The sequence below is a fragment of the Schistocerca piceifrons genome, chromosome X, assembly GCF_021461385.2.
Source record: "Schistocerca piceifrons isolate TAMUIC-IGC-003096 chromosome X, iqSchPice1.1, whole genome shotgun sequence".
Taxonomy (NCBI): Eukaryota; Metazoa; Arthropoda; class Insecta; order Orthoptera; family Acrididae; genus Schistocerca; species Schistocerca piceifrons.
In genome coordinates this window covers 119,045,252-119,060,044 of record NC_060149.1, presented here as the reverse complement: position 1 = coordinate 119,060,044, position 14,793 = coordinate 119,045,252, and the positions used below count along the sequence as shown (strand labels likewise).

The window sequence follows — 14,793 nt, the reverse complement described above, 5'->3', positions numbered from 1 at the left end:
CAACACAGAGCAATTATAAATGACTGGCAGATCGTGAATCTTTGATTAAGGGGTTGTGAAGACTTACATTATCTTGTGCAGATTTCTGTGTGTATCACATGAAGAATGAAAATGTGTCAGCAATGGACATGCAAAGGACATATGCCATATGTGACAAATGATCACCTCAAGTTCCTGCCAATTACATCACACATAATAAAATACAGCTTGTTAGTAAACTAGGGATTTCTACAAATGGCCACAGTAAGTCCATTGACTGATGGAATGTCAAATGGGAACAATGGGATGTGTGCTGAACACAGTTGGGATTACATTTCAGCCTGTATGTGTCCTACTGCAATGGGAATTTAAACATACAAGAAGACAGATGGCTGACAATCATGTACCTGGATGGTCTTGTTTCCTGTTGAAAAGACTTTCATGTTTAATGATTTTTGTAGCTAACAGTATCTTGAATATTTATTTGACATACCCACTTTACACAAAGTTCTACTGATACTTGGAGTGTCACTGGGTGATGTTCATGACCCTGCACAATTGAGTTTGAATGAATAGCCAATAGCCTACAACCAGGTATTGAACCTTCCTGCAAATCTTTCCTGGTATAGGATCGAAACAGCATAGCCATTCAGATCATTTGAATGTTACACTTTCTTCCTTGGCCTGCACTGTGACAGTATTTCTCTGATTCAAAAATATGAAGAACCCTCATCGCGGAGTTAGGCTGCAACATTAGTTACAACCAGTACACTTTCAAAGGTATGAGCACCTTGTAAATGTTTTGTTATAGGTAACCCATAAATCCTCTATTCAATTATGTGACATGAGAAGACTATAAAGCTTTGAAAATGTAGTAAGTGTCCTTTATCCATGGTATTCTGTACACTAAAGTTCATTCTCCTAACACCCGCACTTCTGGGTGTTGGCAATTCATCAACTAGTAGCACATGCTGCAATCTCTATATGGTACTGTTATTTAGAGAACTTCTGGGAGTAATGTAATACTACTGCTCAGTAAGTATGAACTAAATAAGACTTAATATTCTAATGGAGTATCATGTGTGGATGAAAAAAAAGGGAATCACTCACCATATAAAGAGATGCTGAGCAGAGCAGTGGGTATGCACAAAAACACAACAATAAGCTCATCATTGTACTTCAGCTTTCAAAAACACACACACTCACTCTCTCTCTCTCTCTCTCTCTCTCTCTCTCTCTCTCTCTCTCTCTCTCACTCACTCTGTGTGTGTGTGTGTGTGTGTGTGTGTGTGTGTGTGTGTGTGTGTATGTGTGAGAGAGAGAGAGAGAGAGAGAGAGAGAGAGAGAGAGAGAGATCCACAAATACTGGACACAAGGCGCCAACCCATTACATGTTATTCAATCAGCCTGTGCTAGCACACAGTAGCTAGGATGCAGCACTTTCAGGCAGCCCTAACACCTGGGCATCAAGGGCAGTGTGTGCAGCCACTGCTCACTGCCAACACATGGAAACGGCACAAGTCATTCTATTTAACCCAGGAGTGGAGTGATTTCTATCTCATTGTGTAGTAGTTTATGCTCTTGTTGACATCACTTCTTTCACAGACCACTTTATGTTTAACTGGTACCGTCTCAGTTATGTACGAGGATGATGTATTCCATGTATTTATGGTTTTGGCATTAAAGTGATTGTATTTTTACTGGTAAATCAACAATGGAAGGGAAACACAAATTACTGCTTACCATAAAGATGATGGGTTAAGTTGCAGACTGGCACAATTAAAAGACACTTACATACTAGCTTTCAAGCACAGCCTTCATCAGAAAAAGAAACAGAAACACACACCACACATTCACACAAGCAAGCACACTTCACGAACACATGACTGCCAAGTCTCGCAGCTCGAACCACAATGCAGCTGTAAAATGGAATGGAAGCAGAAATCTGCAGGGGGCAGTGAAGGGGAAAGGATAGCAGTGTCTGGCTAGGAGGAGAGAGGATCACTGTTCCGTGGAATGTACAGAGACTAGACTGTCAACAGTCGCAGCATCAGGAGGTTGCAGGGCAGACAGGCAGGGAAGACAGAGCAAAAAAGGAAAGAAGTGGGCAAAGACAGGAGGGTGTGTTGGCTGAGGGCAGCACACAAAGAGGGTGTGAGACGAGAATAGGAAGGAGGTGATAAGACAGAAAGGGTGGAAATCATTGGGTAGAGGGTGTGGGGACAGTATGTTACTGTAGGTTGACACAGGGATAATTTTGGGACTGGAGAATGTGTTGTAAGAATAAGTCCCATCTGCACAGTTCAGAAAAGCTGGTGGTGGATGGTGGGATGGTCAAGATGGTTTGGGCAGTGAAACAGCCATTGAAATCAAGCATGTTATGTTCATACTGCACATTGCGCCACAGGGTGGGGTACTTTGCTCTTGAGCACAGTTTGGCGATGGCCGTTCACCCTTGTATTTTTACTGGCGTTCTTAGCTGTGGGTGTTACTACAAAGGTGCCACCGAGTAAGGTTCATTCCTCGTGTGTTTCCTGCAAAAATGTGGTGATGCCAACAGATCCATTCTTGGAGGTTGTTCTGTAGAGTTTACTACAGCCACAATTGGAAAACCTGTGGCACTTAGAAATGAAACAACAGCAACACACGACCATGCAAGGCAGGGGATTGAAGGGTCTGTTAATGTGGCCTCCACCTTTGCCGGCCTACCAAAATCCATTCCCAGCCTATAACGAAGCTGCCAAAGACTGGGAATCATATGAAAAAGGCCTACAGCAACACTTCGCAATGTTGTCTGCTGAATGCCTATTACTGGAAGCTGTCAGGTGATTGCTGCGTGAGTGGAGTTTTATCAATGCAGAAAGCAACCTTATCAATCCTATTGCACTTGGGCTACACAATTGCAGAGATAAAGTCGCAATTACCATTTCATTACCGCTAAATCTCAGGAACTTATGCCAGTACTATGGTTAGAGATGCTATCATACGGACAGCCCCAATAAGGAAGTTCCCCAAAGAGCATTCCAGTTTGAAGCTCCCTCTTTAAAATTTGTGCTCAAGATAGTACTAGCATTTAAAGTTTCTCATCCCACTGGCTGTCAATTAGATTCTTGGGCTTATTTTGTTCCAATACGACTGACTGGCTTGTCCTTATTGTTGGGCATCGTACCATCTGTTTCATAAGAAAGGTCACATTGCAACTGTGTGCAACGATTGGTCAGCTTTTGCTGTGCCTCTCACACCTCAGCCGATGGAAATTAATGTGGTCAGTCATGTGTGTGAAGATATTACAAGTGTTTCTAACAAACTGTTCATCAATGTGCATATTAATGGGACCCACTTATGCCTCCAGATGGATGCAGGTGCAGCTGCCTCGCTACCAAATTCTAATACTTATCTCCACTGTTGGCTAATTTTTGCAGTCTTGTCAGTTACAACAGACAGCAGTTTCCAATCCTCTGTCAATTTACCACAGAAACAACATACAAGGCAGTGGTTCGGCCAGACATTTCTAGTAGCGGACAGTGCATTTACAGAAAATCTGTTTGGCTTGGATGCTATCTGAGCTTTCAAATTTACAGTCTCCAATTCTATTCACTACATATCAGATCTTGTGCCTTATCAAGAGTTGGAAGATTTGTGCAAGGAATATTCTGCTCTTTTATCGCTCGGATTCAGGAAGGCTACTAACTACGTAGCACACTTCACTCTCAAATCTATGGCGTGACCCCGTTTTTTCTGTGCCAGGCCTGTACTGCTCATACTTCGTGCACAAGGAAAAATTAGACAGGTTGACAACTTAAGGCATCATGGAAACCATTTTGTCCCTTCACTGTGTTACACAGTTAGTCATTATCAAGGAGCTGACAGGCAAACTCTGTCTCTGTGATGATTTTAAGGCAACTGTTAACTCACAGTCCATGGACACTACATACCCCATTCCTTGCCCAGATGAACATATGACGGAGGTGCTGGGTGGACAACATTTTTCAAAACTTGATTTGTCAGAAGCATATTTATAGCTGACACTTGATGAAGAATCACGTCGGCTCCTTACTGTTAATATGCCTTAAGGCCTCTAGTCACAATCAACTGGTTTTTGGAGTTGTAAGGCTGTTTGGAGCAACTTATCCATTTGAATTCCTTGTATCAATCACCTCACTGACACTGTTGTTATTGGTCACACTACAGAGGGTCATCTTCACAAACTTCGTCTTTTGTTTCAGACACTGCATGACAAGTTTTAAATGAAATTTGGAAAAGTCACATTTCTTCCAACCCTCTATAGAATACTTGGGGCATGTTATTTCTTGTTGGGGGATTCAACCAGCCAACAGTCACATAGCAGCTACTGTAGCTCTTCCACAGCAAACAAATGTGAAAGAACTCCAGGGTTTCTTAGGCAATGTCACATATTACCACAAGTTCTTCCTGTAGGCAGCTTTGATTTCCTATCCTCTAAATCAACTGCTTAAGAAAGGCATGGCATTTTAGTGCATCCCTGCCTGTGACCACACATTCAAGATGCTGAAGGATGGTCTGCATACTGTCTTGTGCTTAGCCACCTATCAGCCGGGACTCAGGGCTCCACCTTGTGGTTGCAATGGACACATTACAGTATGGTGTGGGAGCTGTGTTGTCACTCTGTCATGCAGACGGTTCAGAACTGCTCGTTGCTTTTCCATCAAACACGTTTCATGATGAGCAGAAGAATTACTCTCAAATATAGGAAATGGCTCCCAGTATCAAGGAGTTTCATGTGTTTCCCAATGATGTTAAGTTTGATATGGCGAATGATCACAAGCCATTAATCTCTCTCTTTAACCTCGTGGCACACTTGCTGGACAAGACAGCCCATAGACTTGAAAGGTGGGCCATGTTCCTTAGTAAATATTATTATGAGATTCATTTCTGTCCTACGGCTCAGCACTTAAACACAGATGCTCTTTCACTTTTAGCAATTGAACCTGATCCTGGTTTTGATCAGGATGAAGTTCTTCATTTTTTACCTCAAAGTTGGCAGACATTGGATGGATTCCCTAATAACAGTTCTTGCATTGCTCAAGCCATCGCCGTCAACCTCCTCCTGTCAGGTGCAACAATATGTTCAGCAAAGGTGGCCTCTGAGATTTTGGATCATGCATCGAATCAAATCTGCAATTATTTTCTGTTAAGGCACAGACTCACATTCATTAAAGATGTTATTTTTTTGTACACAGAAAACACTGTTCCAAGAGTGGTCCTACTGATATCTCTCTAGCGTGACGTTTTTCACCTTTTGCATCAGGATCACTGGGGCAAAGATGCTTGCTCAGCACCATGTCTACTGGCCTGGAAGTGATCGTGAGATTGAATATTTGATCACTGCTTTTTCTAAATTTGCATGTCATCAGGCTGCTCCCCAGCAATGTTCTTCACTGTGGATTGAACCGTCACAGCCTCGGTTGGTGGCCATCAACCCAGATTCTTGATTTCCACATTTTGTCAACTGCTCTCCAACACAGCAGAGGCAATGGCGTGGGCTACCTCTTGGATCTTCTCTATCAAAGGCTTGCACTGCACCCTGATAACTGGCAATAGTCCGCAATTCATCTCTCAGACTTTTCACGATTTTTGTGCACACCATGGTGTTCACCGTATTTGTGTACCCCTCTCATTCCACCCTCAGTCAAACAGGGAGGTGAATGCCTCATTCACACTTTCACAAGCAAATAATGAAATATAATTGGGACGTGCACCCATGGACAAGGCTCTCACACACTTTCTTAGTGCCTATAGGTACACACCCATCAGTGAGAAGAGACCAGCGGAGCTATTGGATGACCACCAGCCAAAAACAGTGCTGAATCTTCTGCTCCCTATACCATAGCCTCTCAGTGCCTCTTCAACAGTGCACTACAAGCCTGGGACTCCGGTCAGGGCTCACACATTTGGTTGCCATGGGCGTTGGATTCTGGCAGTCATCTGCAGCCAGCATGACTGGAACATCTTCACATTGCATAAGGAACACTGGTTGATGACCTGCCAACCCAATCACCTCTGCCTCAGCTGCCACCAACTCCTCATACACATAAGAGATTGTCCACTTTCCCTGCATCTGGTCCTCCTGCATCACCTCCGCCATCAATGGCCCTTCTGCTGATTCTGCTCCCATATGATACTAGGCCTTGATCATCCTCCTGTGTTCTTGTTGTCAGCCCTCTGCAAGTTTGTCAAGGCCTGGGTGGAGATGGCTCCACACAGCAGCAGGAGGAGGACAGCTCCTCCGGAGCAATTTCCCACCCCGAGCACCTCCACAGATCTGGTTCCCATGTCAGTGCCACCAGACATTCACTTGCAGTGGTGCCATGACTGTCTAGGTCACTTTTGACCCTATTCTCCAACACAAACCAACACAGAGCTAATTGCAGCACACATAGAGCATCTACCAGTGGCACCACAGAAGACATGGACATCACCTTCTTGAGCACAGAGCACTATCCCATGCTGTGATGGAGGGATGTTGGAGTGGTACCAGCTTACAGATGCCTCAACAAAAGAAGTGGAATGTGGTAACTTGCAGTTACCATCTCAATCGCACTAGCACCTCACCATGCACCAAAGTTCAACTTGGCGAGAGGCATCGCCCGTCGTGCGTTGGTGCGTGGCGGCTAAGCTCAATTACTAGGAGGCACACTTTCAGACATCGTTGACAGCCATTCATCAAGAGCAGTACAACCAATTGTGGCCCAGCACCACCACACAGGAACATCACGTCATTCTATTTAAGCCCAGAGAAGAGTGGCTTCTGCCTCATTTTTTAACTGTTTATGCTCTTACTAACTACACTCCACTCATTGATCCTTGTATGTCAATCCCCTCCCCTTGCTCTTTCTCTATTTTGTGTGTGTGTGTGTGTGTGTGTGTGTGTGTGTGTGTGTGTGTGTGTGTGTGTGAAAAATGCAAGTCGAGCTATAATGTTCAAGGTTTAGGTGCAAACTCACTGCTCATCACCATCCCTATAGCCTATTTAGACAATTTCATTGTTTAAAGCATTTATATGATACGACTGGATATCTAAGTTAACATTCATAGTAACCTCCCAAGATCAACTTTCAGTACGTGTACACATAGAATGTCATACTCTTTGTTTTTTTGACATTACAAAACTTCTTTCCATGAGTTATTACTGAAGATTCTGGCTGAGAATATAATATTGCTCTGTATTCCAGCAGCTGTAGATATAAATTCAGAATTTCATCATACGCAGGAAAGCACAAATATTTTTAATTTCTCATTTGGTAACCTTTATAATGTGACGTCTACAAGAGGTCCCTATATGTGAGATAAAATTCGTAAAATCTCATTAACTTACATTTGCCAGGTACTTTTTCTAGCATTTAATCCCTTAGACTACACTTCTAATACTGATTTTCGATCGAAATGCAAATACCATTAAAGTAAAATGGTATATAATCGCTCATTCCAATGACAGCCAAAAAATGAGCGTGTATCCTGTATCTGAACTAAGTGCAAAAGCAACTAAGTCCTGCTAGGACTTCATTCGATCTACTTCTCAGAGTGACAATGTCAAATGAAAAATGAACTTTTATGATTTATAAAAAAATTGAACCCCTTAATTGTGTGCTTTTCACAAAATATAACTGTAATGGCAAGTGACTGATCTGTACAGCCTCACCTGTGGCTAAGACTACTTTAAGCTTTCCACATAAAACAATACGACATCAAAATTTCACATTAGTTGTTTCCAATGTATGATGTGTAATGGTAGAAATGTTACGAAGCATGACAGAATTTCTATATTCTTACTAAAATACAGTCTAACATTGTTTCCATTACCAGTAACAACAAATAAAACAAATCTGGAGTTATTTACGATATTCATATGCTGAAGAGACTAATGCATTATATTGTATACACTAATTTCTGCCTACTTCACAGTAATAATATTCCCTTTTTCAAAAATAATTGATGCTCATTCTTCAAATATACTTCTTGCATTAGTTAAACCATAATTAGGGCAAGTGGTGACAGACACATTACAAGGAAACACAATGTTATAGATAATAATTAAGGCTGCACTCAGATGTGCTTCTCTTTTTCAGCAGCACATCCTCTAGTAACTTCAACACTACTGAACAGGCTGTGGACACTTTTTTCCTTGTATTATAATGTACACAGTCATGTCAATGCCACTGACTACAGACTGGTTGACTTTTTTCCCAATGCTTACTTTAATACAGTTCTCAGGTGAAAGTGAACCCTCGTTGTGCTGCATCCCAAGTTCTGATCACGCAAGATGTGCATCGCATCAAACCTGCTTCACACTTTTCCTGCAACAGGATCTGAAATGGATTTTTTTGGTAAATCTACCACACTTAACAATGAATGCTTGCCAGTGCAATGCAATGAATGAGAAAAGAAAGATATCTTGCCTGTAAGTCGTTGTCTTAAAAGAGTGAGTAATAAGTCTGTCTATAATTGCAACTACTATGATACAGTTGGAGGACAAAAAGTGTAATAGAATTTAACAATGCATTAATTAAAGGAATAAAGGTCAACACTTTTGATTTAACTGGAGCATATCAGATAATTACACTGAAGAAATGCAAATGAAGTTTTACTAAGACTGGAATGGAAGCTTCTGACACTGCGTAAGATTCTTGTCTAATGTCACACGTATTTTTAAAATTATAATTCCAAAAAAATCTTCAGACAATGTTTCCCTGTATTTTGTACCATGTAATGTCTTATGCCACACTTGCCACAAAATAAAATAAGCTGTTCGTCCACAAATAGGTGGCCACATCACTGCCTGTTTCGAAGGTTTCAATAAATATTTTCCAAGCATAGCTTGTAAGCAACTATGTTAATTCTGAGACACTCTAACCTGAATATTTCAATATTCATATGAGTAAATCTCTATGTCATCTTATTTACTAATATACACGCACAGCGACAAGGATTTAAGCAAGACAATTCAAACAGTTCTCACAGTGGAGAACCTCAAATCTGTCCCACTCCCGTTAAGGTAAGACTTAAGAACACATTCTATTGGAGCTATTTCTTTCAAATTATATTGTACTGTGAGCATAGCACTTGCACTCTATGTTAATGCAGACCTCAAGGTTTTTCCCAGTTGTCATAACTGAGAACTCTAACAACTTGGATGTTCCACAGAAACCACACTAAGTTGAAACCAACACCCTGAAATGTTTAAATGACTGCATTCCAGCAATTGTCAGTTTTACTTTATTTGTTGCACTACTGTACTATTTTTGTCGTAGGCCATTTTCAAGTATCTGGACTCTTTAGTGTGCAAAAGATTTGGAAACAATCAAAATTCATTATCAGATTAGTGACATTTATGCAAAAATTGCTGTGAGTGATGGAATGGTAAGAAGATGAGTTAGAATGTTTAGAGGTAGCCTTAATAATGTTCATGAAGAAGTTCAAACCGGACAGTGACCTGTCATTACTGAGGGCTTCGTGCAGAAGGTTGATGCAAAAGTTCAAGAAAACAGACGCTTTACAATGTCATTCTTATCTAATGCATTTCCTCATATTTCCCCATTTATGTGGTCAGCACCATGACAATGACAATGCCATCAAAAGTAGTGGATGGCAAATTAGGCAGCAGATTTTTATGATCATGGAATTCACATGTTTGTTGTTAGGAAAAGTGCCTTCATATTGACACAAATTATGTTAAGAAGTAAATTATTGACTTTGCTTTCATGTAATAATAAAATTGTTTTTAAGTTCACATGCCTTTTTTGCTTAGTATAAAAATGAAATTAGCTTAAAAAACATACCTCATAGCTGTTACCACTATATTCAAAGCCTCCATAAGATGAGAAAAAAAGTAGCAATTCAAAATGTACGACTTACATCGGAATTTTCTATACATTATATTATTTCAGTTTATTTTTCACATCTTTTATTTAACAATACAAAATTAGTTTAAATTTGGAGAAGTTCCTTTTAACTAGTCTTTTAGTCATTATTATTGCTTTTTGACGACCATCTGATTATGAATACTGATAATAGTTCTTTGATAGTCACATGGTCATGAGAGTTTTTAATTTTAATTGGACAGAAGCAGGATATAAACAGATTCATTTAAGTACATTTACCTCACAATATTAAACAGCGAGTAAGTTACAATATTATACGTGAAAGGAAACATTGACAAAGCTCCTCCATAATTACTCTTGACAAAAGACAGCTCAAAGAACATCTTACTTACTTCTTGAACTCTATTAATAGTAAGTTCAAAGACTGTTACAAAAAGTATGAAAAAATAGTGATTTTAGTGAAAAACTGTTTTCGTGTGACAATGTCACTTGAAATATGTTAAAACTATGAACATACACATGCATTTTATTTTAGAGTAATATATACCTGAACAATTTGAAGAATAAGTGGAAACATCTCCAAAAAGCAAATCTTACGCAACTGACTCCTGCAATGAGTCTGCTGACGATCATATGCACAACAGAAGCTACACTATGACATCTGCTCTTCCACACACCTTCAGAATCAAGATATAGGACAAAAAATGTTAATAAGAAACCTTCAAGTGCATATCTGCATACCGTGTCATTGATTCCTTGTAGTCGACATCATCGATGCCAAACCTTTCCCTGAGATTCCGAAAAACTAATGGACAGTATTCCTTCACTTTAAAATGGCTGGGCATACTTTCCCTGCAAAAAAAAAGGCATTTGTGGTTTAATATAAATTACAAAGAACACTGTGGGATCACAGAACATAATGACATACATAACTGTTCTTGTACTGAGCTGAAAATCATTATGAAAAATGTTACTGTAGGACTCTCATTAGAATAAAATGAAAATACGAGGACAATATACTGGCTAGGGTGTCTTCTGTTCAAAATTAATAAAAATAAAATTACTGCTACACAACACTGAGTGGGGAAAATCCATAATGTAATTGAATTAGAAGGAATTTTCATTGCCAGCTTCATTAGGTACAACTGACTCTTGTAACTTGAAAAAAAAGAAGACATGACTGCTGAGAAGCTGCAAATGACTTAATTTATTTAACAACTAGTTTTGTCAACACAATGCAACCAAGTTGACTGTTCTTGCTATCTTCTTCAACAATAAACATTTTTTTTTTTTTATTTACAAAGATGGGCTGCAAACCAGATACAAACTGTGTTGAGGAAGCTCATGGAGACTTAGCAACAACACTTGAGACTATTCATTAATAGGCAAAGGCATTACAAAGGTACTATGAACACTGCAGATTTTGGACATGCCAGATGCACAAAATAGTTTTCTTCAAACAAAATGGTCGAAAACAAAAACACTCTAAGAAGGACATCCCAAAGTCACATTTGAAAAATTGGAAATATAATCCAAAGTATTGTTATGTGACTGTAGGCAAAACACAAATCCAGAATTATAGCAATCAGACACATCAACAGTCAACTGATGAAAGTGAAAATGCATTTAAAAAATCATTCTTTTTTAAAAAACTCATTCTGGTTGTTTTGAAACTCACAAGGTGTTGATGTGACTGATTACCTTTTCATGAATAAACACTGGCTTTTCCCAAAATTATGAGACTGTCTGTACTTTTTTTTAAGCACAAACAATAGATATTATTATAGCGTACAAAAAACATTTTTGCACCTGCTTGCACGTTGGCTGGCAATAGTGTAAACCTGGGTTTTGAACTAGTTGTCTACTCATCCAAGTCCCCAAATTTGGAGCCATCTTATGTTTTGCTGTGCTGTTGTCCAAGTCCAAAATATGAATTCAAGAGATAAGATCTCTGATGAGTCAATACGTTATCTGTAACGTATTACACTAAAGCATACACCAATTTCTCTTCTAAATGTATAAAATAATTGGAATCACATCCCACCAAATGCAGTAAGCTCAATGGAGATTTGGTTACCTAATAAAACTTTACTCGAAATACTGCATACAGCTACCACAAATTTTCTGAACAATGTTGCCTGTACAGTCTGTCATTGGTTGGATTAAAATATTCCACTGCTTCACATTCATACTGTATACTTCAAACGTGATATAGGTCATAACACAGTTAAAATATAAAATACAAAACAATCATTGGTTGTTTAGTCAAAGGAGTAAACAGAAGACATACAAAGTATAACCCAGTAAGTAATACTTGGGTTACAGTCAAGGTATTCATTAAGTCACACAATGATTAGCTGATTATACAATAAAATTTAGCGTAAGTTATTTAGAATTAAAAATGGTAGGCATACAATAAATGAGAACATCATATGACAAAACATTTTCCCACATTACCAGATTTTACAATTACAAGCATAACACCTAGTGTTTCTTGAATAGCAGTGAAGTAGCACACCACTTACGAGTGTAAGAGCATACTGAACTATGTACAACACCTTGTGGACCACTGGTAGGATATAAACCTAAGAGGTACAATACACTCTGCGTATCACTCTAATACATTACAACAATTTTTGTTGACCTCCAGAGATGACATAGTGCAATATATGAAGGTAGGAGCAGAAACAAACATTAGTGTTTCCTTCTTCTGTACATACAGTTTAGAGAGAAGCGATGAAAGAACCTCTGGATAAAAATATACGATGACTCAGTCACTTTAATAATTGTGTATAATATATTTAAAAATCAATATATAATGACGTTAGGCCTATAATGTAATGAAACACACACACACACACACACACACACACACACACACACACACACACACACACACACACACAAAAAAAAAAAAAAAAAAAAAAAAAAAAAAAAAAAAAAAAAAAAAAAAAAAAAAAAAAAATCGCTCTCCTTAACAGCAGCATCAAAGCAAAAAATTCGGATACCCAATTAAAGGTAAACAAAAATACACAGAGTTATCAAAATTAATGGTGGCAACGCATACAGATGAAAGTACATGATACTCTAAGCAAAAAAGTCCCAGTAAACATAGATCTGCAAATGAACCATTTGCGATATAGCTGTGAATTTGCGGTTAGTAGCCACTACTGACAAGATTCTATGTAAACACCACACACCAGACCGTTGTGTGGTTTTATTTCTTATTCTCAACACACAGAGTGGCAAACAAAGTGGATATGACTGTACAATACACAGAGCGCCACTCCTGTCAGTTGTTTGCAAAAATGTTCAGTTGTGTTGTGGAAGTGTTGGTGAACATTACAGTAACGAGTATGCAGATATGCATTTCATGAATGGTGGGACTAATGGCAATGCACAGGAGGGTGCATGCTGCATGCTTGTGCCAAGAAGCATACCCTGCCTGAAGGCACCCCGAGAGTCGAATGTTTATGAGGATCCATCAGTGCCTCAGAGAGACTGAACTGGGGGCTTTGCACATACTGCAAGCATGCAGGCTCGCACAAATACTCTCCAGGAATCTCGACAAGGAGACTTGACACTCACTCCTGGGATGAGTCACAGTAGTGTTTGGAGAATAATGCAATGTACCTGTATCACCTACAATGAGTTTAGCATCATACAAGGGAAACACCCCATCACACCCCACTCAGATTTAGTGGTAAGTTGGCCCATTGGATAGCCCATCAAAAACTAAAAACAGATAAGCATGAAAACAGGAAGAAGGCATACTGAACTGTGGAAAAAAGAAGAAAAACAGAAGCAGTGAATGGTCCAAATTTAATATCTGCAATGATGAGCAACGTTAATGATCGGTGTGCCATGGTTGTGTGATCACAGTGTTGGACTGTGAAGCGGGAGATCTGGGTTCAAATCTCACTCGATCCAATTCCCCCCCCCCCCCCCCACACACACACACACAAAATTACGAACTTTCCGTATGGTCATTGATGTGTCTGCTGGCTCTATTCAAATTTGTATATGTGTCTTGGCATAATGACAGTTTGCAACAGCGACATGTAACAAACTAACCTCCAGAAGTACGTATCTCCTACTTGCTCTACACATGCACTACATGTTATACTCTTGCATTCCATTTTGGAAGTTTAGACTCTTGAATTCCTTCATTGTAACATAATTCACACCTGTTTATTTTTTGTTTTCATCTCTGTGAGAGGTCTATGCATCATCTCGCTTGCTGTCACTATTCATCACTTTTACTTGCGATGGTAATATATTCTTACCACATGACTGATATTCTGTGATACAGACAGACATTACACCACGACACACACACAAATTTGAATACAGCCAACAGACACGTCAATGACTGGACGGAAAGTTCGTAATTTTATGAAAAAATAAACATATTGGACTGACTGAGATTTGAACCTGGATCTTCCGCTTCGCAACCCAACACTGTGAGCACACAACAATTGCTCAATATTGCAGATATTAAATTTGGACCATTAACTGTTCCAGTTTTTTTTTTTTTTTTTTTTTTTTTTTTCCCTCCACAGTTCAATAGACCTTCTTCCTATTTTCATGCTCGATCTGTGTTCAGTTTTTGATGGGCTATCCAATGGACCAACTTACCACTAAATCTGAGGAGGGTACAATGGGGAGCTTCCCTTGTTAGTGACTTGCACTTTAATCCTAGACTAACATTTTGTCAGTAGATACAACAGCTGCAGGTTCAAATGGTTCAAATGGCTCTGAGCACTATGGGACTCAACATCTGTGGTCATCAGTTCCCTAGAACTTAGAACTACTTAAACCTAACTAACCTAAGGACATCACACACATCCATGCCCAAGGCAAGATTCGAACCTGCGACCGTAGCGGTCACGTGGTTCCAGACTGACGCGCCTAGAACCACACGCCCACACTGGCCGGCAACAAAAGCTGCAGGCAA

At 39.5% G+C, this 14,793-nt stretch overlaps 1 protein-coding gene across 3 annotated transcripts in view; it reads right to left on the bottom strand.

Annotated features, from left to right (window-relative positions):
* The window catches only part of LOC124721920 (phosphatidylinositol 5-phosphate 4-kinase type-2 alpha), a 106,280-nt gene that overhangs the window by 64,134 nt on the left and 27,353 nt on the right, over window positions 1–14,793 (bottom strand). For all 3 annotated transcript variants that reach the window (XM_047247072.1, XM_047247073.1, XM_047247074.1), the window contains one exon: window positions 10,578–10,688. In XM_047247072.1, coding sequence (XP_047103028.1) covers window positions 10,578–10,688 — 111 coding nt within the window. The remainder of the gene's footprint in view (window positions 1–10,577; window positions 10,689–14,793) is intronic.